This window comes from Triturus cristatus, chromosome 2_2, assembly GCF_964204655.1.
Source record: "Triturus cristatus chromosome 2_2, aTriCri1.1, whole genome shotgun sequence".
In the NCBI taxonomy this organism is placed as follows: Eukaryota; Metazoa; Chordata; class Amphibia; order Caudata; family Salamandridae; genus Triturus; species Triturus cristatus.
Window position 1 is genome coordinate 752,383,996 of NC_140582.1, and position 25,123 is coordinate 752,409,118.

Sequence of the window (25,123 nt, forward strand, 5' to 3'; positions counted from 1 at the left end):
GCATATGTTATCTGCATCACATTTATTATAGCTCCTTAAAAAGAAGCAATAAAAAGATTTCACGTATAAAGAGTTCAACAGAACCAGGCGACTTTTCCACCACTCTAGAGCTCCTTTTGTTTACCTGCAGCAAAGAAACCCAAATAAAATTGAAAAGGCCAAGCATCCATCTTCATCATGACTACAGTTTCACAGGTTCTTATTTTCAAGATGTAAAAATCCAAATGCAACTCATATTTGCCATACCAGCTTAAAGAACCTGGATAAAACATGACTGTATAGGTTTCCTAAATGCAACAAGCTATTATCAAAATTAACTTTGCTTACAACACCACAGCATACCGTTGTCACATTTCCTTACATCTTTCTAAAAGAATTGCACATTATTACAGTACTTTCATATCACAAAATATTCGTAGAATGTGCATCACAGAATAAAATGGAGAATATATATACATACAAATTGTCAAAACACCCAGGAAACTCATAAGCTTCTGTCGTGGATTAAACGAGTCCTTTGTGTATTTTCAATGTGCATGGCCATGGTGGCAGCTTTCTTATGACGTTAATGTATAATCATTTATTCACAGCCATAAAACACCCATCAGAAGGTGAGCAAAATCTTGAAAGAACATTCCTTCTTATACAGGAATTGGGCACTCCAGTAAATGTCAACAAATCCACAATCACTGTAGTACAACCATTGCAGCAGGCCAGGGCAAAAGGATCACATAGGTCTATTCTTGTTTACAAAAGTCATCAATTTCAGACAACCTCTCATCCAGCAGTTTGATAGGTTTCCTCACTTCTGGGCTTTATGACATTGTGTATCTTTTTTTATCCCAAATGCCATACTCCACATGCTGCTTAAACTGAAGTGTCTATAGAATATGAGTTTTGGATGAGAAATGAAATACACCCACCATACCTTGCTGGTGACAGAAGAATAAGATGTTGAGAGGTATACCCTTCCAGCCAATACTCTCGCCTCAATCACGTCAATTTTGATGGATTCTTTGGCTGAAGATTGTAGCGTGTGAAGAGTCCACCTAGATCTTATGTTCTTTGTACTCTCAAATAACATTGAGTTCCATTTAGTGCCAAACAGCTTATTATCTAATCAAGTAAAGGGGTATGAAGTAGATAACTCCCTCCTGGGAGATCTAGCTCTTGATTCTAACTTAGATTCTCCCTATCATAGTGATGCACATACCAGGATTTCATACCATGAAGGTTCAAAAGCCAGACATCTCATGGAAGAACCCAGATATGTTCTGAATAACCAGATACTCAAGTATGTCTTAAGCATTAGGGAGACAACGTGCCTTGACTTGTTGGCTGTGATGATTTATGGCTTACGTCTCAGCGCTAGGTGAGCGCATGAATGCAATACTGCAAACTCACACGATCTGAGTTTTTTTCTGAAGAACAAAAGGCTGGCAATGGTCACAGAATGTTGGCATTGCTTGGTCAAAGACTTCATGTCTCTGGAGGATGCAGTATGCATCAGCGCCTGAACGTTAACTGTATTTCCTATGAGTCTACTGAACTCTCACATTGTTTGAAAATGGCAGTTTCCCTTTTGAAATTGTCAGGTATACATTTCGTTGTGATTTCTAGGCAATCAAGATTCTTTGTTGGTGTAGCCAGGAGCTTCATTTCAGATCTTGTGTAAACTCTGGAGAGTTTGTATTTCTTGGATGCATGTCTGGAAAATGGGAGCTTCATTTCAGATCTTGTGTAAACTCTGGAGAGTTTGTAATTCTTGGATGCATGTCTGGAAAATTGAAGTATATCTAGAGAAGCATTTTAAGGATTAAGTCATGTTTGGTAACAAACTGTTGATAACTTTAAGAGCTTACTCTGAATAACTTTGGAGAAGTAGAGAACTGTTTTTTGTATATTTATCTGATCCTAATTTACATAAGAAAATGGAAAGGATCATCTTCAAATAAAGACTTTTGAAATATTCACAATACACATATTGTATTGTGGTAGTGGTGGATGTCAAGGTAAGTGACTCATTGGTATCAATGTAATTTATGTGGTTCTGATGAATGTTTGTTATATTATAACTTGTAAAAGACTACCTTAAATGTATATAACAAGACCAGAGAGTGTGTACTCACAAATAAGAAGGTAGATCCTTTGTTATAGAAGAAAGTTTACTTATGACAAGGGTTACAATAGCAATAATTAAATTGTTATTTCTTATGTTCCAATTTGCAGGAACATAACGTTCCACTTCCAAAGAGAGAGACTAAATCACAGAGATATTTGTAAGGCACATATTTTTCATACAAAGCAATAGTGAACTCAGTAAAGTGATTAGGTACTGAAGATATTATTCTTGTCTTTAGATGGCCACAACAGAGATATTTGTAAGGTACATAATTTTCACAGAAGGCAATAGTGAACTCAGTAAAGTGATTAGGTACTAAAGATATTATTCTTGTCTTTAGATGTCCCCAACAGAGATATTTGTAAGGTACATAATTTTCATAGAAAGCAATAGTGAACTTAGTAAAGTGATTAGGTACTAAAGATATTATTCTTGTCTTTAGATGTCCCCAACAGAGATATTTGTAAGGTACATAATTTTCATAGAAAGCAATAGTGAATTCAGTAAAGTGATTAGGTACTAAAGATATTATTCATGTCTTTAGCTGGCCACCATAGAGTCAACGTGGTGACATCCAGACTCTCTTTTTCGCTTTTCTGCAATTTTCCTTTCCTTTGGTCCGAGTTTAACCAACATATGTTACTGTGTACTTGATTGTGGATATGGAGAAGTGCAGAGACAATCATCACCGCATGGTTAGTGCTTTCTGGCATTTGGCACTGTAAGAAGAGCAACATGCTGAAATTTCAGATGAGGATTCTCAAATTCCAGCTACAAATAGAATGTCCTCTTGATAGAAAAGTTAGAAATATTGGGATATATACTTTTGCACAGATTTCTCTCCTCTACAAGATGACTATCAAGCCGAAGCAAAACAGGCCATGAATGATACTCATTGCACCAGATTTGTTTTACCATTATTGATATGAACATCTTCTTCTTAGTAGCGCCTTTGAGACTGTGTCTCATGAGGTTCTCTGCCTTAGTCTGTAGCAACAGGGTATTTGGAGTAGGCTCTATCATAGCTTAAGCAATGTCTTATTGAAAAGCTTGAGGGTAATCAGCTTCTTCCGTTTTTAGCCATCCTTCACACCTCTCCTGTGTGGGGTCACACATGGGTCGTCATTTAATACCATGACTTTTCATGTTTGCATCATTCCTTTTGCTTTACTAATAAAGTCTTTTGGAACACTTTGATGTCTAATGCTGACACCCAAATGATTGTGTTGATCAAAGAGCACATTAGTCAGGCTCAATCCAGATTTCAAGTGTATATGATGGCTTGGCCTCTTGCATGAGCACTAACTAACTTAAAATGAACTGGCACACCTCCTGCAATATGGACTTCTGACTGGTGACCAACGGAGTTGTGTAATTCTCCTATACCTTCAACCTCTGTACACTATCTAAGAGTCATTTTTGGTAGTGATCTTTCATCTACTATTCAAGTTACTTCTACATGTTTCGATACAGTGCAATCTGAGACCTATCAAGAATTTACAGTGTGATTACAGCCCACCAATTCATTATCATTGGTTGACTTTATTGTGACTCTTATTTGCTTGCTTGTTATTTGATGGCTTTCCTTGTCCCATCTTGTCTATCTTATATTTGTCCTGTCTCTGGAGCATAACCTCTTTACCATACTTGTGATTGGTTGATATGTATTCTTCCACTATTCACTTTGAGGGAACTACTTTTTTTGTTTGTTTAAGAACTCCAGTAGAGTGCATGTGTTTTCCAGATCTCACCCGCAAGTGCTTCTTCTCATGCCAAACAGTTTTCCTGAAATGTGAATCATTTGTAATACCTCTGCAATGATTTTAACATTATATGTTTGCTCACCTTCCCTTCAGAGCTCATACCAGATAACTTTTGGCGACTACTCTGGAACAGCAGGAGACTCTCTTGCGGGCAGCTTTAACCCAGAGATGGAATGGTGGGCCAGCCACAAGGAGATGAAATTCAGTACAAAGGACAAGGATAACGATAACTATGAAGGCAACTGTGCTGAAGAGGAGAACAGCGGCTGGTGGTTTAACAGGTTATTGCTTTTGTACCCTTTTCCTTGTTTAATAAGCTGTCACCCTTGGTGTGTCTTTTTACATGGGCAGCCATTGCTTAGCTCCTTAGCTGTGTTAATTAACTAACAGCTCAGCTCCAATGCTATCTGCGTACTTTTGAAAGTTAGGGACTGTACTACAATTAAAAAACCTCTGAATTAACATAGTCATTCTGCCTTTCCTGTTGAAACTTAAGCTGAGATTTAAAATGAAAGCTATGTCCTCTCTCTCTGTTTCTCTCTCTCTCTCCTTTGTGCTCGCGCTGTTTAGCTTAGGCTCCACATGTTTTCACAAACCCTACTGAAAGAGAACATTTAATGTGTAAATATCAGTAGAGGCCGGTGTCACGGCAGAGTGGAGAGGCTGGGGGTAATCAATGATGACGAAAATACATAAAAAAAGAAAATAATTACTTCATGTCGCATTGCGTCTCTTCTGCTCCTTTCTGGCTCCACACAGGCTCCCAGAGTCCCCTACACCCAATCCTGACACTGCTCTCATGCTGCATGAGAGCAGCGTTATGATTGGCCTGAGTGGCCTGGATGTATGCTCCCAGGGAGACTGGGAGCATGTGCCTGCTGTTTCTAACCTGGCAACGCAGCTCGGGATGGAGACAGCTCCGTGCGCATATCAGTTTGGCCGTCCTAAGACAGTTGGCCAAACCCACAGGCGCTCTGATAGGAGTGCAACCACTCCCCCTCCTTGACTATCATCCCCATTGCCCCGCCTCCAAGACTCGACCCGTAAAACTTGAAAGATAAAACGATAATAAACCTTTTTTAATAATCTTTTTTTCAACTTTTGAGGGTCTTGGGTGGTGGGGGGGGTTGACGCTCCTCTGGCATAGTGGAGGAGCCACGGCTGGTGAATATGCTGACTATTGCCATGGGCCAAAAGGACCCATGGAGATCAATTGGGGTTGAAGCTGCTACTTGGCTATCTGGGGCCGTATTATGCATTGTGATTATTTGCGCCTGGCGCACCTTTTAAAATTTACGACTTGCGCAAACAATCACAATGTGCCCTATTATGATGTATGCACTGCCCCCAAGGCTGCCGCAAAATCGCGCTGCCCTGGGGGCAGCGCATTCTTGTGAAAACACGGGGCAGATGCACAATGTTTTCACAGTGCAGGTAACAGCTGCCTGCACTTTTACAGGGTAATAGAGATCCCCTTGCAGGCGGGTGCAGTCAGTGACTGCACCCGCCTGTAAGGGGATATCTGAGAGGGTCCATGGGACCCCATTTACTCCCTGCAGAGGACAGCTGTCAGGAGTCGCACTAATAGTACACCACCTTTTAAATGACCCACTGTCAGTGCACCTCCTGAGGGCTGCTTTGACTATGCGCCTGCTTCTGTACATCTGGGTTTCTTGTGGTGATATGTAAAGTGATAGTATGTAAACTCATACAGCATTATCCCATATGCCACCTAGTCCATTCTCCCACCACTCCTGCAGGGCAATCAGTGCAGTTGCATGAAGAGGCTGCAAAGCTTTTTGCGCTTGCAGCCTGTCCTGAAATGCTCAATAACTTGGGTTCGATTCTCGTGGCCATACAGACACATTTGGCACATGAACCAAGATGGACTCCAGCAAAATACATGCCTCCTGGGTTGTGTTTTTTTTACAGTTTTATATAGCGCGTACTTAGCCCAAAGGCATCAGGTTGCTTTACATGAGCACCAGATTGCACTACATAGGGTCAGATTGTTTTTTACACACAGGGAGGTTAAGTGATTTGCCTAGGACCACAGGATGTGGAGCGGACGACAAGACGTGAACTCGGCTCCCCAGATTCAAAGTCGGAAGCTCAGGCCGTTAGGCCGCATCTCTTCCTCCTGCTGAGGGAAACAGGTGGTCAGGGGAACTGAGAAACAGACAGGCTCCAGCGTCCGAAGCATAATGAAAATAGGGGGCACTGTATACACTTGTCAACAAAGACGGAGAACATTTTAGATCACTGGCTGCCTATCTGCACAGAGCTACACAGGATGGTTGAACCAATTTGATTTAAAACAAGCATTGGCATAGCCAATAGGTCTCGCCTTTGGGACCTTATAAGTGACCGATTGGCTATGCCAATGCTTGTTTTAACTGCTGCAATCTATTGAAGCCTCACGGAGAACATCAAAGCAGCCGTACGTCCGCGAAAGTGATCGCGATCAAACATCAAAGCGGTAAAGCACGACGCACGCGCCCGCGCACATGCACTGTAGGTCTAGGCTGGCCTGGTAGCACTTTTTGGAGCTCTCACAAAATGTCTCGCCAGACCAGCGCATGCGCTGGGTCAGGCGAGACCTAAAAAATGGAATGAAACAGTGAGTAATGTAATGTAATGTAAGTTGGCTCTTATAAAGCGCGGGCTGTCACTCCGCGAGGAGCATCCTGGCGCTGTGGAGGGTTGGAGGTAAGGGGAAGGGAGGGGTACTGGCTTTCCTAGATGAGGGAGAGGCATAGTTCCTCTGGGGCTGCAAATACCCAGGTCTTCAGTGCCTTCCTGAAAAGTGTCTCCGTCTCAAGTGACCGCAAGTGGGGTGGTAGTAGGTTCCATGCTTTGGATCCTAGGACGGCCACTGTTCGACCGCCTTTAGTTTTATATTTAAAGGAGGGTGGCTTAAGATAGTTGGCGGTGGAGGACCTGAAGTTTCGAGTTGTGGTGCATAAGGTGAATCTTGCGGAGAGGTACGGTGATGGATCAAACCCAGATCTGTTGACTGGGTGTGAGTGTTTGATTGGTTCTGATGCTCCGTCCATCACCACCCCCTTTTGTACCGCTTTGTTCGCCATAAGTTGGCAGGGTATGCTCAGACGTGAGTCCCTTGCTCACTTTGCCACTGGATTCAAGCAAGCCTGGCTGAAGACGGCTGAAATGCCAGAAACCGGTCCTAGGAAGCTTGTTTCCGGTCCAGGGAAGGCATGGCTTGGCAGTTCGGGCTGGACTGTTCCCATGAGGCACAGGGTCAGACTGATATGCATATGGCCATGTCTTAGCTGGGGTGGCAGAGTGGGCTAAAGAACGGTGATGGATCAAACCCAGATCTGTTGACTGGGTGTGAGTGTTTGATTAGTTCTGATGCTCCGTCCATCACCACCCCCTTTTGTACCGCTTGGATCCTAGGACGGCCACTGTTCGACCGCCTTTAGTTTTATATTTAAAGGAGGGTGGCTGTGGAGGACCTGAGGTTTCGAGTTGTGGTGTATAAGGTGAATCTTGCGGAGAGGTACTTGGGTCCAATTTTGTGTTTGGCTCTGAAAGTAATGAGAAGGATTTTAAAGAGAACTCTTTTACGTACAGAGAGCCAATGAAGGGCTTGTAGGGCTGCAGAAGCTGAGGATCTTCTAGAGAGCTTCAAAACGAGTCGAGCTGTGGCATGCTGGACAACCTGCAGCCTTTTTAGGTTGGATTTGTTGGTGCCTGCTAATAGACTATTGCAGTAGTCCAGACGCGAGAGGATCAGGGCTACTGCCACTGATTTCCTGGCTGTAAGGGGGATAAGGTCAAAGAATTTTTTTAAGGATTTAATGAGGCTGAAGCAGGTCCCTGGTACTGCCATGGCGTGGGGGAAGGTGAGTGCGGAGTCAAATTTTACACCCAAGTTTTTTGCTACCTTGACTGTGTCAGGGGGGTGTTGTCCCATCTGGCCATCATTTGTCAGATTGGAATTGGACATTTTTCCCTATGGGGAGAATCTCAGTTTTGTCCGTATTGCATCTCAGATGGTTCTCTCTCATCCAGTGGATGATTGCGGTGAGGCAGTGTTTGAAGGTGAGTTCAGACGCGGGTGAATTGTTGTCTAGGGAAAGGATCAATTGGGTGTCATTGGCGTAGGACGTGACTTCAATGTCGAAGGATCTTATTAGGTGGATGAGAGGGGTCATGTAGACATTAAACAACAGCGGGCTCAAAGTTGAGCCCTGTGGGATGCCAGTTGTAATATTACGCTCAGTTGAAATAAAGGTACCTAAGGCAACTGCTTGTCTACGGCTGGAAAGAAAGGATTTAATCCAGTTTAGGGCAGAACCTGAGATGCCGCTACGTTCAAGTCATTTCAGAAGTATATTGTGGGAGATGGTATCGAACGCAGCCGACAAATCAAGAAGGATGAGGACCGCTTTCTTGCCATTGTCGGCTATGGTTTTTAGTGCATCAGTTATTTCCAGTAGTGCTGATTCAGTGGAGTGTTTGGGGCGAAAACCGGATTGTTGAGGATGAAGAATATTGTTCTCCTCCAAAAATTTGGACAGTTCTTTATGAACAAATTTCTCTGTTATCTTGCCGAGCAGTGGAAGTAAAGAGATAGGCCAGAGATTAGAAATTACGGAGGAATCAATATTTTGTTTCTTCTTCGGCGGTTTTACCAGCGCGAGCTTCCACTCGTCCGGGACGATGGCTGTGCTGAAGGAAGAATTCACTATCTGATTAATGATGGGATTAACTGTATCTATAATTTTATGAAGAATCAGTGGAGGGCAAGCATCTAGAGGTGAGCCTGATTTGCAAGTTCTTATGGCCTCATAGGTTTGTTCTAAAGAAACTTGCTTAAAGGTCCTAATAGAGTACGTAGGTGCAGGCTCGGAACCTCTATCAGGATCTTGTGATTTGTCAGGGGGGAAGTCTTTCTGAATTTTCCTTATTTTTTCATCGAAAAATACTGAAATATCATCACAGAGATTCTCTTTCAGTAGTGCTTTGGGGTCCATGAAGGACTTTACCACTGAAAAATAGCTTTTTGATTTTGGTTAGCTTCCAAAATGTTCTTGGTAAAGTGCTCTTTCTTAGCGTGTTTGATCTGCTGATGGTAGAGCCTTCTGCCATTTTTGTAGGCTGCTCTATCCTCAGAGTTGTATGTTTTCCGCCATTTACGCTCTTTTTGCTTACATATTAGTTGAGCTTGAGCAAGGGTGGGTGTGAACCAGGGTTTATTTACTATTTTAGGTTTTTTGTGCTTATCCGGTCCTTCCAGAGGGGAAAGCTCGTTGCACGTTAAAGTGAGCCAGGAGTTGAACCGGTGCGAGTCCTCCCTGGTGTTTCCTGTTAGTGTTGGGATTAGGGATTGGGCAATGGTAGCTAGTCTTGGGTTTTCAGCTAATTTTGCCCATCTCCGTCCGTATCGGGGCAGAGGGGATGGCCTATGAGCGAGGCTCGTCTGAGGGATTGTAAGGGTAAGGGGGACGAAGAAATGGTCCGACCAGATCAGGGGGAGAGGGGGGCCAACTGAGAGTGGGGCGAAGTTGGAACAGACCCCATCTAAAGTATGGCCTGCTTGATGTGTTGGACCCTCTACGAGTTGAGTCAGAGTAAGCAGTTCTGTGATTTGAAGAAAGTTATCTGCTCTTGAGTCAGTCCTGTCTTCAAGGTAGAGATTAAAATCACCAAGTAGGGTGAAGTTAGCATATCTGAGCAGGAGATGACTCAATCCATCCCCAAGTGAATCAAGAAAGGCGGTACAGTGTCCCGGTGGGCGGTAGCTTAAAACGCCCGAGAAGGACAGGGAGGCATTTAAGGAGAGGCGGAAACAGCTTTCTACTCCCTCGATGGTATCAAGGTTCATACTAGTGCAATGAAAGGTGTCCCGTAAGATTATGGCTAAGCCGCCTCCTCTACCATTTATTCTGTCTCTCCTATGGATTGTGTAATCAGGTGGGAGGGCGACTGCTAGGTCAGGGTTACACCAGTCTTTCAGCCATGTCTCGGTAATAAAAAGCAGATCAAGCTGTTGGTCTATGATAAGATCCCTGACGTCTTGGCAGTGCTTACTCAGCGATCTTGCGTTAATTAGTCCCCCCCTTAATAAGTATATTGGGTCTGATTATAGAGGTGGGACTAAAGCCTGGGGTTGGAAGCACTGTGTGCAGAGTGGTTTTACAAAGGTAGCAAGAACAGGCCCCCCTGATATCCTCCGATGGGATCTGGCACGTGCAGTTAATCTTAACATTGAGGATTCTTAAGGCCTCAGCTGTGTAAATGCTCCTGGCATGAATTTGTGCATGAATTCCTGTCCCTGTCTCGGACTTGGCGCGGACGGGCGCAGACGGGCTTGCCTCTGGCGTGCCCGCTGCGCGTCCGGCCCAGCATGAACTAAGTAGCTGGCCGGGCGCGAGGGAGAAAATAGGCTCTGCCTCCAACCGGAAGTCGAGGTAATCCGGGAGGCAGGCTACGCAAATGAGGGGGAGTGTCCGCTTCCCTCCGATCGAACGGCGAAACTTCCGGCGTCGGACCGGGGAAGCGGAGACAGGGAACACAAGGGAAAAGGTGAGTAAAAAAAATTGCAATGTGAGAGCAGCAGAGGGAGCCTTTAAAACGCTGGCTCTGTTATTCTAGCAGCAAATGATTAACAAACTGAAGTGCAAAGGTAGCAAGAATATAGCGGAAGTAACTGTTAAAAGATTTTAAAACAGATTGAGATAAAAATGCTTTAAAACAAAATCACAGTGTTTACAACAAACACGAGTTCAGTAAGATAGCGCTGGCGCTGGCCGCGCAAGATGCCAGGTACCTAAGGAGAGTAATGCGTTAGATCAGTGGGCGCTCCTCACACCTTACACTCCGCTGCGCGTCCAGCCCAGCACGAACTAAGTAGCTGGCCAGGCGCGGGGGAGAAAATAGGCTCCGCCTCCAACCGGAATTCGAGTTAATCCGGGAGGCAGGCTACGCAAATGAGGGGGAGTGTCCGCTTCCCTCCGATCGAACGGCGAAAATGCCGGCGTCGGACCGGGGAAGCGGAGACGGGGAACACAAGGGAAAAGGTGAGTAAAAACAATTGCAATGTGAGAGCAGCAAAGAGAGCCTTTAAAACGCTGGCTCTGTTATTCTAGCAGCAAACGATTAACAAACTGAAGTGCAAAGGTAGCAAGAATATAGCGGAAGTGACTGTTAAAAGATTTTAAAACAGATTGAGATAAAAATGCTTTAAAACAAAATCACCGTGTTTACAACAAACACGAGTTCAGTAAGATAGCGCTGGCCGTGCAAGATGCCAGGTACCTAAGGAGAGTAATGCGTTAGATCAGTGGGCGCTCCTCACGCCTTACACTCCCAGTGAATGAAAATAAAGAAAAAGGAAGATGGAGGATTGGAGAACGTCGGGTGGCAGTAAAGGTAAAGGAGGAATGTAAACAAAGGAATAGGGCTAGAATTATTTAATTGTATTGTGTAAAGAGCACTAATGCTAAATTTCCCGAGGGCACTTATAATATAGTGAAGCTGTAAAGCAAGAAAGGATTTTATTTTGTAAACAAGCACATTCTGTAGAGCTTCCAGAAAGTTTTTTTTCACTTTTAGTAGTGCTTGTATGCAGGGTCAGCATCAGCATAATTGATAGATGGGGGAATGGCCATAGAATGATGTTTGCTATGCCCGAGTGTTCTAGGCTTATGTAAAGACCTAGAATAGTGAGATGGATTAATGTAGATGGCGAAATGGAACATGGTGGCCGATGTTCTGTTGGAAACATAAAGGTCATGTTGGTGATAAAAAAAGCTTTGACCTGCTGTCTTCTTTTCACTGTGCGTAAATGTGCACGAAATGGTGAAGCTAAAGACAAGTAAAACCAGGAGGAACACAATATGTCTGCCGTTATTGCGTGCGTGAAGGTACGATACGTTGAAGTACACAAAATCAGGTAACAAATGGCAATGCGTGTGCGTACGCATTGTCTAGGATTAAAACATTTGCGAACATTCGTGACAAGAATTTTCAATTCTATTAAGGACACGGAGGCGAGGATTATGCTTCTCATTTTCTTTACTGAAAATCTCAGCAGCCAATCAGAAAGAAGAAAAACACAACAAGTACTACAATACCCATAAACCTAGAGGGTATCACATCATAACCATAGAGTAGTCCCCTATAAATGCATCACAAGAGAATACCACTTCCTCTTTCTTTGTGTGAAAAGTTAAGGCAAAATATAGTCACAGTCTGGAATGCGAGGAAACTGGAAAAGTCCATTCAACCAAAGGAATCCAAGGGCCAAAGGCAGCAACGAATGTGAAGACAACTTCAAAGGAACAGCATGTTCTGGAAGACGACGAAGATCCTTCTTTAGGATGAAAAAGGCAGCAGAGCTCACTTGAGATCAGAACCTGGAAATAGAAATATAAAGCCGTAATACCATAGTCCCAAGAAGGAATATAGCAAAAAAGGGGGGGAAGAAACATGAGCATAAATATACATTGCATAATAAAACAGTGCAAATCAAACAGTACAATACTGAGTATGGGTGGGATAATCCTCGCCTCCGTGTCCTTAATAGAATTGAAAATTCTTGTCACGAATGTTCGCAAATTTTTAATTCTATGTCAGGACCGGAGGCTCCGATTATGCTTGTTCAAAGCTGTGCCACCACAACAGATGCAACATTTACAATAGGTTTATAATAGAAAGTTTTAAAAGTAGATTCAGAGGACCAATCAGCAGTCTTCATAATGTCCACTAAAGTGACACCCTTAGAAAAAGCCTTGGATGCCATAGCACCACGCACAGAATGAGCACCAAATTTGGAAACATCAATACCAGCTTCGCTCATGAGCCAACGCACCCAACGTGCCAGTGTAGCTGGGGTCACTGGACGAAAAGGTTTCTGGAGAGCAATCAACAATTGACCAGTCAAATCCTGACGAAAACCTGCAGTACTTACCTCATAATCTCGGATACATTGTACCACACATAGTTTGGGATTGTCAGGAAACGCAGGATATGTGACAGAATTGGTGTTAGTTTTTGTGCGTCTGGTGACCAAAAAAGTAACCTTTTCAGGGGAAAAACTACGACCCGCTAGATCGAGAGCGCGAATATCAGATACGCGTTTACAAGATACCAAACAAAGTAGCATCGCTAGTTTGGCAGAAACCTGTTTGCGAGATAAACTCTGATTGACAGGCCAGGAATCCAAGAAACGAAGTACAATGGAGACATCCCAGAGCTCGGAATATCGAGGACACGGAGGATTTACCAACCAGATACCCCTAAGTAATTTACACACCAAAGGATGATCCCCAATAGGTTTGCCCTCAAGGGCCACGTGACCTGCCGAGATGGCCGATCGAAAATTATTAACAGTACGATAAGCAAGACCTGAAGCGGCTAAGGACGCTAAGAAGTTCACTACCAAGGAGACATCTGCTGCAGAGGGATCCAAATCCCGTGAAGAGCACCAATCACACCATCGTTTCCATGCTGAAGCATAACGTTTGTGTGTGTTGGGCGACCAAGCCTCATTGATAAATCTGGTAGCGTCTCCCGAAAGGCCAGGGACTTTCCAACGATCCCCGAAATTCGCCAAGCGACCAGCCGTAGTTGACCTGATGTTATCAACGGATGCAGAGATTGGAGAGGGTCTAGCAACAGATTCCAACGAAGGGGAAGAAGATCCGGAACTGCACATAGCATTTCGAGAAGTACCGGGAACCATGCTTGTGCCCTCCAAAGAGGAGTGATCAGAATCAAGTCTGAGCAATAACATTTGGTTCTGGCCAGTACCCTGGGGATCATTAGAAACGGAGGGAACGCATAACACATCACTGGAGGCCACACTTGCAGAAAAGCATCTGTGGCCAGAGCCTCCGGGTCCGAACGCCAGCTGAAAAAGTCCAGAAGTTGTTTGTTGAGTCGTGAGGCAAACAGATCGATCTTGCAAGGGCCCCATAACCTGTCCAACCATCGGAATATTTGAGGGTGAAGCCGCCAATCGCTGAAATCTCGGAGATGTCTGGAATTCCAATCCGCAACTTGGTTGCTGCACCCTGGAAGATACTCCGCCACTACAAAAAGACTGTTCTGAAGGCAAAAGTGCCAAAAGTCCTTGGCAATTTCTGCCAGAAGACGTGACCGAGTCCCCCCCAGCTTGTTGACATACTGAACCGCCGACACATTGTCCATGCGGAGAAGGATGCAACAATTTGGCTGGCGGGGAGAGAGACAACGAATCGCAAAGGAGCCCGCTAATAGCTCCAGACAATTGATGTGAAGATTCAATTCTTCCGGAGACCAACGGCCGCCCGTCGACACTTGACCGCATCGGGCTCCCCAACCCCACCGACTGGCGTCGGGTTCGATCACTACTTCCGGAGTGGTGCCGAAAAGGGGCCGACCGTTCCAAGATTCCATATGTTCCAGCCACCATAACATCTCCCACCTCGCCTCCTCTGAAAGAGGAATCTGATCGGAATATTTGAGGCCTTTCTGGAGATGGCAGATTTTGAGGCGTTGAAGCGCTCGGTAATGAAGAGGACCCGGAAAAATCGCTTGTATAGAAGAAGCTAACAACCCTACAACCCGGGCTACAGACCTCAAGGACACAGTCTGCTTGTTCAAAATCAACCTCAACTCTCTCTTGATCGATCTGATCTTCTGTTGGGGTAAGAGGAGTTGACAAGATAGGGAGTTGACAAGAAAGCCCAGAAACTCCACCGACTGAGATGGAGTCAACATTGACTTTTGAGGGTTGATCAAGAATCCTAGATTCTGCAAGAGATCCGTGGTCCAGGCAAGATGTTGTAAAAGAAGACGAGGACATTGACCCATGAGGAGGATGTCGTCCAGATAAATAATGAGGCGAACGCCCCTGGCCCGAAGAAACTCGACCACAGGCCTCAGAAGCTTCGTGAAGCACCAAGGGGCTGACGAGAGGCCGAAAGGAAGGACTTTGTACTCGTACCATTGACCCTGCCATTGGAATTGGAGAAAACGACGATGAGGTCCGAAGATGGGAACTGACAGATAAGCATCCTTCAGGTCTAGACGGACCATCCAGTCCCCTTCCTGAAGAAGATCGCCAAGAAGATGGATCCCCTCCATCTTGAAATGACGATATACGACCCATCCATTGAAGTCCTTGAGATTTAAAACAAGCCTGGATCCACCCCCCTTCTTCTGAACTAGGAAGACGTTGCTGACAAAACCCTGAGGATGACGAACCGTCAGCTCTATGGCCCCTTTTTGGAGAAGCGAATCTATCTCGCTGGAAATGAAGACCCGATCTAGATGGGAAAAAACCATCGGACGGGGGGCAAGACTCTGAGAGGGGGAATGAAGAAATTCTATTCTGTATCCTTGCACCGTATCCAGGATCCACGCATCCTGCGAGATCTCTTGCCATTTGTGGAGAAAAAACTGGAGACGGCCCCCCAAGAGAACCTCTGAAAAGGGAATCAAGCTCACCTGAAGGAGTGGCATCGCGGTGACCTCCTTGGTTGCCTCCAAAACGTCCTTTTCTGCTGGAGTTTTGGGATCCTCGTGTGGGGTAGAAATTGGCGGACGAAGTGGACTCCTGATATTTTCCACGGTGAGGATCGTAGCCTCGTTGAGCGCCTCTTTGGAAACCTCGGCCGAACGACCGCCCCCTGTATCGTCCGGCCCTTCCAAAAACCGGGCGGAAAGCCCGCTTTAAAGAGCCTTGTGCCTTATCCAGACCACTGAAGGTCGCGACAAACTTAGTCAATTCTTTCAAAAAGGGTTGACCAAAAAGGAGACCCTGGGCCAAAGGGCCGGACTCCGAGGAAGACAATTCAGCCAGTTTGGGATCAAGCTTTAAAAGGACAGAGCGACGGCGCTCACTGGACATGGCACAGTTTGCATTGCCTAGGAAACATATTGCCCGTTGGGCCCAACCAATTAAATCATCAGGGTTGATAATTTGCCCTGAGGCTTTGGCAATATAACCCAAGTCCAAAATCTTTGTGAGGGGGCCGGATAAATCCAGCAACTTATCTTGGCGGGATCTCCATGCCCGATCCAAACCTCTCTTCGGATCCTTAGTATATTTTTTAAGATATGTAAGCATGGAAGGATCCACATCAGGAGAATCCGCTATCTTGTCTGCCAGGTCTGGGCGTGGACATTCAGAGCGCAAATGTGCTCTAACATCCTTGTCAAAAGGTTGACGTAAGTGGGAATGGACGTAGGTCGCGACTTCATCTGAGGGGAGCCATGAGGAAGAGTTCGGACGAATAATGGTAGAAGGCTCAAAGGTCAATAAAGAGGGGTGCGAGGGGGCGTCCACAAATCGCTCCTTGCGTGATTTCTTTGCTGGAGGAGGAGAAGACTCGGACTCCGACGAAGTACCAGAGGAGGTATTACCATCATCTCCGGGGGGGGAGCTAGAAGGAGTAATTTTGGACGTAGAGCCATAAGAATAGTCTGAAGCCATGGTTTTAGCGAGTTTCGCAAAATCTGAAGAATGTGGGTTCTTGCGTTTTACCCCAGAAGAAGTGCGGGGCGAAGAGGCTGGAAGCCACCCCTGTTGTAAGGCATAGTTGCATAAATGGCGCTTCAAGGGCGTAATAGCCCTGACCATTGCTTTATTAACGGAGTGCTGAACTCCCACATCAAGAGCTTCGACGAGCTCATACTCCAAAGACTCAGAGGGTTCCTCCTCAAAATAGTCCGCCTCATCGTAGTAATATTCGGACATTGTAAGCACTAAAAAGTGACCAAATCTACCCACAGGAGGAGTAAAGGAGTAATATGCACTGTCCGAGGTATCAAACTGGAAAATTAATAAGGACAGTGATGAATAAGGGGAGTGGCCAAACCCTAGGCAAGCCAAACCACATAGGAATGAGGAAATTCCAATGTGAAAATACGCAAATTTTGTTAAAATGTGGAGGGAGGGCTTGCCAAATAATGCCACTCTAGGCAAAGCCTATGCAAATTATACAGCCCAAGCCCTCTGGTGGACTTGGACGTCACTGGGGAGAAAGAACTGGCAAGTTTGTGGGTATAGAGCACTTAAGCGCTGCCCCTGCGCTCAAAACACCGGTGCTGTGAGGAGAAAAACGCCAGAAATTGTGAAATATGGAAATATGGCCGCCGCGCATGCGCGGACGACCAAAACAAGCCAGAAGAAGGACTGCGCTTGCAATGCGCGCGCGTCCTCACTCCCCCTGCTCCCACTCCACTTTGCAAGCTAAACGGGCGAAAGCGCCCGTAAGCGGGAGGGGAGAGACACGCTCCCAAGGCAACCGCGACACTGGGCAGATGTGGGAAGGAGCGCAGGGAAAGAGGCGGAGACTGCTGAAGTGTGTGAAAACAGGAATAACAGCAAGGCGAGCAGCGCGCGCCGTAACCACAAGGCACAATAATTAAGAAAGCAATATTAATGACAAAATGCATGAGAAAAAAGGTGAAAGTACTTAACTGGCTGCGGAGCAGCAAAGAAAGAGGAAGTGGTATTCTCTTGTGATGCATTTATAGGGGAATACTCTATGGTTATGACGTGATACCCTCTAGGTTTATGGGTATTGTAGTACTTGTTGTGTTTTTCTTCTTTCTGATTGGCTGCTGAGATTTTCAGTAAAGAAAATGAGAAGCATAATCGGAGCCTCCGGTCCTGACATAGAATTGGAGAATGCGAGGCTCATAATGGCTGATGGAGACGTACCTGACGTGCGTGGCCAACGCACGTGGGACCAATGGTGGAAGAGGAATGTCAGGCAAAGTCCAGGAAGCACGCGCCGGGGCCTGCGGTGACAGCGGGATGCGGGGCCTCCCACAAAAACAACACAGTACCTCTAAATAAGGCGAGGATTCAAGCGTGTGCCAGCAGGACAATTTCCATAAATTCACTGCTCCGACGACTTCAATCAGGTTCGCTGCTCCGGGTCGTCGGCTAAAGGCAGGTTCACGTAGAAGATGCTGCAGGATCTGCACGCGTGAACATCTTGATAGCAACAGGAAACTCATCGCCAGTGAAAAGAAGACAGCAGGTAAGTTTCTTATGTATATTTATTGCCAACAAGACAGGAGCAACGAACAGCAGGATCGTTCAACCACAGGACTAACCGTTTCTCTTCTGCACCTCCCGTTCTGGAACCCCACGGCGGTGGAAGTTCCCTAAGGCCACAAAAGGCGCAGAGAGCCATGCTTTGTACATACAACCCAACAGTACCTCCCACAGAGCAACTGGGAACCACAGCAGCAAGGGTAGGCCTTCTGAAACCCGATCAAGGGTGATAGACTCAAAACCAAGCGTACTTCTGCACATTGAAGGCCTAATTCACAAAGGTAAACTTACACTTTTTGAGTTTCATTTGAGTAATAGTAATTTTACGACAGCAGAGACTCCGCAGTTTGACGGAGAACTCCGCAAGTAAAAATATAGGCTTGTCCTATCTTTTTATGTGCAGAGTTTTCTTCTCCGACTACTCTGCAGTCGCAACATTATTTTAGTAAAATTAAACTCACAGTTTTTGAATACCAAAAAATAATGACATTACACAAATGTATTAGTTTACCCTTGTGAATCACACTCAGAAACATTTGTATGTGGACAGCCAAGTAATTAAAAATCAAGAGAGATGTCCTTTTCGCATACTCAAGTCTTGAAAGAACACGTGTTATCATTAAATGTCAGGGATAGGCCAGGCATAAAAATTGACTTCTAAGAGACAAGATGTAAAAAAAAGTCTATTTTTTCTCAGCTGGAGTTTGTGCCTTGAAGTGCAGATCCCCATTGAAAAGAACAGGTACTTCACTTGCTTCTGAGGTGTCGGGCATAGCCCAATGAATTCCAAAACTATGGATGGGATCCCACCAAAAGAACTTCTGTTTTAGGTGGCTTGAGTTTTAATTACTGACACTTATTCAAGTATCAATTGCTAAAATTCATTACGTACAAGGTCATCGCCTGCATAGTTTTCAAGAGTGAAACCCCAAAACTACTATTTCACTGTCACTATTGGAAGAAGGTGTACATTAAAAACGAATTATAACAATACAGCAGAGCCATGTGGTACACCACATCTCAAAGGCAAAATGTATAGTGAAACGCTGGCATGAATACTACAGAAAAAATATATTTTATTTTAGCAGTCAAGCATTATGCCCTTAATGTCAATGGCTTACAAAGAGTCTCACAAAATGAAGTGATTTACTGTATCAAACATGGTCAAGAATCAAAACAGATAAGACCACTAATGATGCTCTGAGTCCTGAGGTTATCCAGAATTGGCACCACTAGCGATCCTATGGACATACAATAGCATGCACTAACAGCACAGCTGCCACATATATTCAAGTTTGGCTTCAGATCGAAGCAAAAACATAATTTCAGTTTGACCTCGAATGTGAAGAAATGTAGCATCAGCGAGATCAAGAGTAAACCATGTTGATTTTTAAAAAAAAGACTGAATGATTTTAACTGAATGTAGCTGCCAACATTTTCAGCACTGTTCCAGTTTCTAAATTGGTTCCTCAGGGCAACTCACAGGTAATTACAGAACAAATTATATATTTATTAATGATGCAACTCAAAATCCTCATTGAGACTATATGGTTAATCATTATAAGATGTTTTTTTAACCAAAGTGATTTCTAGATTATCTTCGCCTATTTATTATATTCTTGCTGAATAGAAAAGCTAGTTATAATAAACTAGTTTCAAGAAGGCAACTAAAGTAAAACATATTTTCTTTTGTTTTAGATATTTTTTTTAAATAATATATAAAGGTAATATTTTCTAACAATTGAGTCTCATTTACTCTCTATTTTTTTGTATCCTTACATGCAGTGCTAGGGCTAGAGCACTACCAAATTTGCCAGGCTAGATTTTAAGATTTTATGCACCATAGTGACGTGTTGATTTTTACTTGTTGGGTTGTATTTTGACAAATATTAAAGTTGCTGAAGAGTCAAACCAGTTAATACAGTTTTCTAGAAGCTGTTCCCTTATTTTAAGCTTTGGCAGATGAAAAGGAGAATTTGTTATAAGATTAAAGGAATGATGCTTTTCGCTAACAGCAGACATTCTCTTTGAAAAATCTCTCATGAAGATTGTGTTCTCTATACTGGGAAGACCCTACTAACTAGTGTTCAAAGCCTAGAGAACACCCAGGTATTTGAGCAATGTTTGAATGATGTATATTTGTTACAGTAACTCAAATTTTGAGAGTATCCAATAAAATCAGATGATTTAGCTAATTTCCTTTAACATTCCAGTTTTTTTACTTTGTTTATTAGCATTTTTACATTCATCAACACAACAGTGGCAGTGCATGGTAGGCATTACATTGATACAACATTGTTACAGCGCAAAGTTAGGGTCAGGCTATACAGGACCCAGTACATCTTATTAAGCGTAGACATGGAGGGTTTTCACAATCAGCTTACTAATGGTCGGTCCCGCTATCCTGTGGCCCATCTGTTGCAGCAGGGCAGTCAGTCTGTGCCGGTGCTGAGCTATCCTACGCGCCCCCAGCTGCCACTCTCAGCAGGTAACCAGTAAGGGGCTCCCAAATGTCGCAGAGGCGTGAGCGGACGGGTAGCAACTCAGCATATATATTATTTTGCTTTTGGCAATACGTGAGGTCGGCTAGCCAGTCCTTAAACTTGGGGGCCTTGCCCCTTCCCCATCTGCAAGCAGTTCTGCGTTCGGCCCATTGCAAGAAAGCGCCTCACACGACCTTTGTACTCCGGGAGGTAACCCAGAAGACCCATTTCTGGTGTGAGATCAAGTGGCCCTCCCACCATTTCACCTAAGGCAGTCCCCACCTCGGCCCAGTAGCGCGCAACAGACTCACATTTCCACGCAACATGTAAAAACCCCGCTCTCTCCTGCCTGCAGCGGTCACATCTGTTGCTGTCACATGATTGCAATTTGTACATTTTTACAGGGGTATAGTACATTCTGTGGAGGAATTTAAAGTGGATGATTCTGAACCTACTGTTAGCCGTGATGCATTCAGTTTGTTGGCAACTATATGTCCAGGCCTCCTCGGTAATAGGATGGCCCAATTCTGCTTCCCATCACTGTTTTGCCTTCAGACTGTTGTGTGTCCCCGTCCCAACTGTGGCTTTATATATACGGGACACAGCGTGAGGTGCCCCAGCATGTAGCAGTTAGTGCAGTGGGAGCAGTGTGGGGGGTTCCTCCGGGAACGCCGGTGTTGCGGCTTTAACGGCTTGTCTCAGGCGGATATATAGGAAGCGGTCCATGGTGGTGGGGGAAGTGTTGCCAAAGAACTCCTTTGCAGTTTTGAATTGCCCATCGTGGTACATATCCCCCCAAGTGTGTATCCCAAATTTGAGGAGCATGCGTTTGTATATGCCTTCTTGTGTGAATGGTAAGTTATGTTGGTCACGCTGGGGAAGGAGCGGGAGTATAGCATGGGATAATTTCCTTAGAATACTGAATAAAGAATCAAATCAAGGAAGATTGTTGCTAGGTCTGTAAAACGATAGATTAAGAGCAAACAGAAGGTATGTATTGAGGAGAAGATTTTGCACAAGGGTCATTGGCCACCAGCAATAGCATTATAAAGTAGGAATGCTCCAAACTGATGACTACATATAATCATCAATTGGTCTTCATTTCTGAATTGTCTGTCAATCTCTATAATCTTTCAACACTGGTGATGTATGCCAAGCTTCTGTTGTTCACTACAGATCTAAGTGCTCATCAATAAAGTTGAATATATCATATTTATGTTTAATCACCAACCTTGTGTGGATTATTTTACATCAGTAGAAGCAAGAGGTCATTGGTCACTTTGTTTCTTTGTTGCCTTTACATCTTGATGTAGACGTGAAGATTGTATATGACTGTCTTGTGAATTTGTATAACACAATTCTCAGGAACACATAATGATACGAGATCAGATTTCATGTCACGTATTCTTAATTTACTGGTAAAGAGGCAGATAAAATAATTGAGATTCAAAATGAAAGCCATGTCTCTCTTTGTTTTTCTCTCTCTCTCCTTTGTTCTATCTCTGTTTAGAGTAGGCTCCACGCATTTTCACAAACTAATGCACACCTTCAGTGCTCCAGGAACAGCCGTTACCTGCCTCTTCCCTTTGTGTGACTCCTGCAAGTAACTTCTGGGAGCAAGAGAAAGTGAGAGAGGCGCAAGTGGTTTTGGGCCTTCATTAACCATCTGTGGAGAAGTGTGGCTCAATGGTTAGAGCGGCAGACCTCGATGCAGAGCACTGGTCCAGGACCAGGGTTCGATTCCCGCTGCGGCAGGGTCTCGGGCTATAAATTCCTCGGACCTGATATTCTCGCCTCAGTGCCTATTCTAATCATGGATCCCACGCTGCAACTCTGGGCAATAGCTTGCTTAATCTCCACAACGGCCCCAACAGCGCTGGGATGCCTGGCTTCACCATGGGGGTGCCCAGGAGTGGACACTTCACACGGAAAGCCAGGAAGGGTTCCTTCAGCGGTATGAGTACAGCGCTGAGATACCCCTAGGGGTGATTCGGTGCTATATAAGCACATTTACATTTACATTCCAATAGGACAAGCGGTACTCCAGACATCGCAGCTCGGAAACTCGCAGCGGCCATGGCCTTTCCTTGTTTCCGTAGTGTACGGCCTGTGACTCACGTGCCAACTCACATGCAACTGTGTAAAGTGCTGTAAGCAGTGCAATTTCTTCATAAGTGGCTCGGTTTAGGGTTTCTTCACAGGCAGGATCTTTGGAATTAATGAATTATATAAAAAACATAGAAACCAGGCAGGAATACTTATTACATTTAAATAATGGTGTTGACACTTGACTGACTTTGTATTTCAAACTATTACTCCACCAGGTGCCATGCTGTCAACCTGAACGGCTTCTACTACAAGGGCCCGTACACAGCGAAGACTGACAATGGGATTGTTTGGTACACTTGGCGTGGCTGGTGGTACTCCTTGAAATCTGTCACCATGAAGGTCAGACCTTCCACGTTCGAGCCAAGTGCCGTCTGATTCGATCAGTCACATCATCCCACTCTTTTATATTTGTGTATGTTCTCATAATTCTGCTGCGACCAGCCAGCCGCGCCATTTTTTGGCTGGGTGCCTGGCGTTTCCCCACTTAAATGGGGATTTATTCAGCTAGAGCAGGACATAGCCCTATAGCCTAATGCACTGTTTAGCTTATCTTATTTACTAGAATTCTTTAACACTAAGCTCCCAAACCCACCCTCAGCTGACTGTATCAAACAAAGGTGTTATTCTGTTTTCGCAGACCAGTGACCGTTCCAAGCAGTATTGTGCAGCTGGCTGTGTGCATATGAAGGGAACCCTCTTATGCAACTTATGGGTTCATTAAGAGATGTGCAGGACTGGTAGAAATGTGCAATACCACTATATTTGCCCAATCCTATCATTACTGCAGAATAACTGGCGTGCTAGTTTACTACCGGGAATACAGTACAGAGATGTAGTAAAATATGCAGTAACTTTATTGCTTCATGTCTTTTACCCATGAATATTTTGTAGGAATCCATATGAAAAATTATTGTCAGCGTCTCTCTTCGAGGCACAGGTGTTCCGCTCCTTTGATTTTGACATTACCAATTATTCACTTACCGACTAAGCAATTCTATGCATTACTGAAGCAGAAATGTGCTTATTGCAAATATCACAGCCTTTGCACACATGTGGGGGATAAATGTTGATGGTTATAAAATAAATTAAAACAAATTGAGCAAGAACGTTTTGCATCATTTGTACTGCTGCTTGACAAGGAATGGAGCAAAACTGATTTGCTTCAAACACAGTTTTTGCACGGCAGCAAAGCCCAGATCAAATTAAGTATGCACTTTTGTTGCAGAGTTTACCTAAGAGGACATAGAGCACATACATGTTTTCAACTTTCGCAATGTGGCATCTGAAATTAAGTTTATGGAAAAAATCACGTAGTTCAATTTTTGGTTACAGATTCTTTAATGAAATATAGTTTCTTTCTTAAAAATATGTTCACATATATAAAATGTTTCAAAACCTCAGATGCGTGATATATGTTTTTTTGCAACAGTTTCACAAACTCATTTTTTTTATCGCCCTGAGCGTGAGCAGCATCCGTTTGCTCCATTCCCTCTTGCACAAACGTCAGAGGAGAGGGGGCATGAATTAGTTGTGCTTTTTGCGCCAGTATCAAGCTTGCACAATGCGTCCCTCACTCAAAGGCAGTCAGTCAGCCTCCCTCTCCATCGCATTAGAAAAGGTAATCTTGGAAAGGGGATACATTAGTTTCCATTCCGCGGGGGTCAGGGAAGGCATCAGATAACATTCAATGCAGTGATGTAGTTTCCAGTAGAATAAGGTTACAAGATGACTCATTGTCCCCAAGGATACAATGCTCGAGTCTGTGCCTTTCTTTATTTTTAACTAAGTCTATTCAGGTGTATCCGCTCAACTGAAGTGAGTGAAGAATACAACCACTATTTAAAGCAAAACCCAACAATGAAGCACCCTGCACTTGGATCCATGGTGTCAGGAGGTAACTTATATTTGCCTTAGGTTACATATCCATTTATGGCTGTGGGTCAAATTTGGCACACCCTATAATTCTAAGCACTTTGCGTTCTTGAGTTTTTAATGTATTTACAAAATAGATCTAAGAAAAAATAACTAACTAATATTGTGGGGCTTGAGTCACAAATTTGAACAAACTTAGATGTGCATCATTTATATATCATGAACTGTAGGCCTATGTCACATATTTAATGATGGGACTTTGCCTTCTTAAATGGACATACACACTCCTAAACATTTCCCAAGCATAGCAGGATTTTATGAGGGAGAATTTTTGCCAATAGGGGAGGTTTGAGGACATTTCAGGGTGGTAACACCTACAAAAGTTGGCAAATACTCAGAAATTCGCAACTTTGTGGGTATTCACACACATGTTGTAGGTAGTTTCCCACCTTCAGAAGATCCAAGATTTGCTCTTGCCAGGGGCATGGTAAATGTGTTTTTCAGAGAGGAAAACCCCACAATTGGTGGAGATTTAGAACACAGGGCTTCTTCAAAGAGTAAAATATTTTCTGTGAAATAAAAAGTTAAAATATGCAAATACCTTTATCTGTTACATTTATGCATGTTGAAGTATGGACGTGCTACATTTCAAGTCGAGTAAATGTTCTTACTCCAGGGCAGTTGACTCAGTTTCAGCTTTCCAAGAGTGCTACTGGAATTCTGTGATAATTCCCAGAAAGTTGGAAAT

At 44.2% G+C, this 25,123-nt stretch overlaps 1 protein-coding gene across 2 annotated transcripts in view; it reads left to right on the forward strand.

The window, feature by feature from the left end:
• Positions 1 to 23,609, forward strand: part of FGL1 (fibrinogen like 1) — a 360,978-nt gene extending 337,369 nt beyond the window's left edge. For both annotated transcript variants that reach the window (XM_085641997.1, XM_085641998.1), the window contains 2 exons: positions 3,979 to 4,166; positions 22,719 to 23,609. In XM_085641997.1, coding sequence (XP_085498123.1) covers positions 3,979 to 4,166; positions 22,719 to 22,878 — 348 coding nt within the window. In that variant the 3' untranslated portion in view covers positions 22,879 to 23,609. The remainder of the gene's footprint in view (positions 1 to 3,978; positions 4,167 to 22,718) is intronic.
• Positions 23,610 to 25,123: the final 1,514 nt, after the last annotated feature.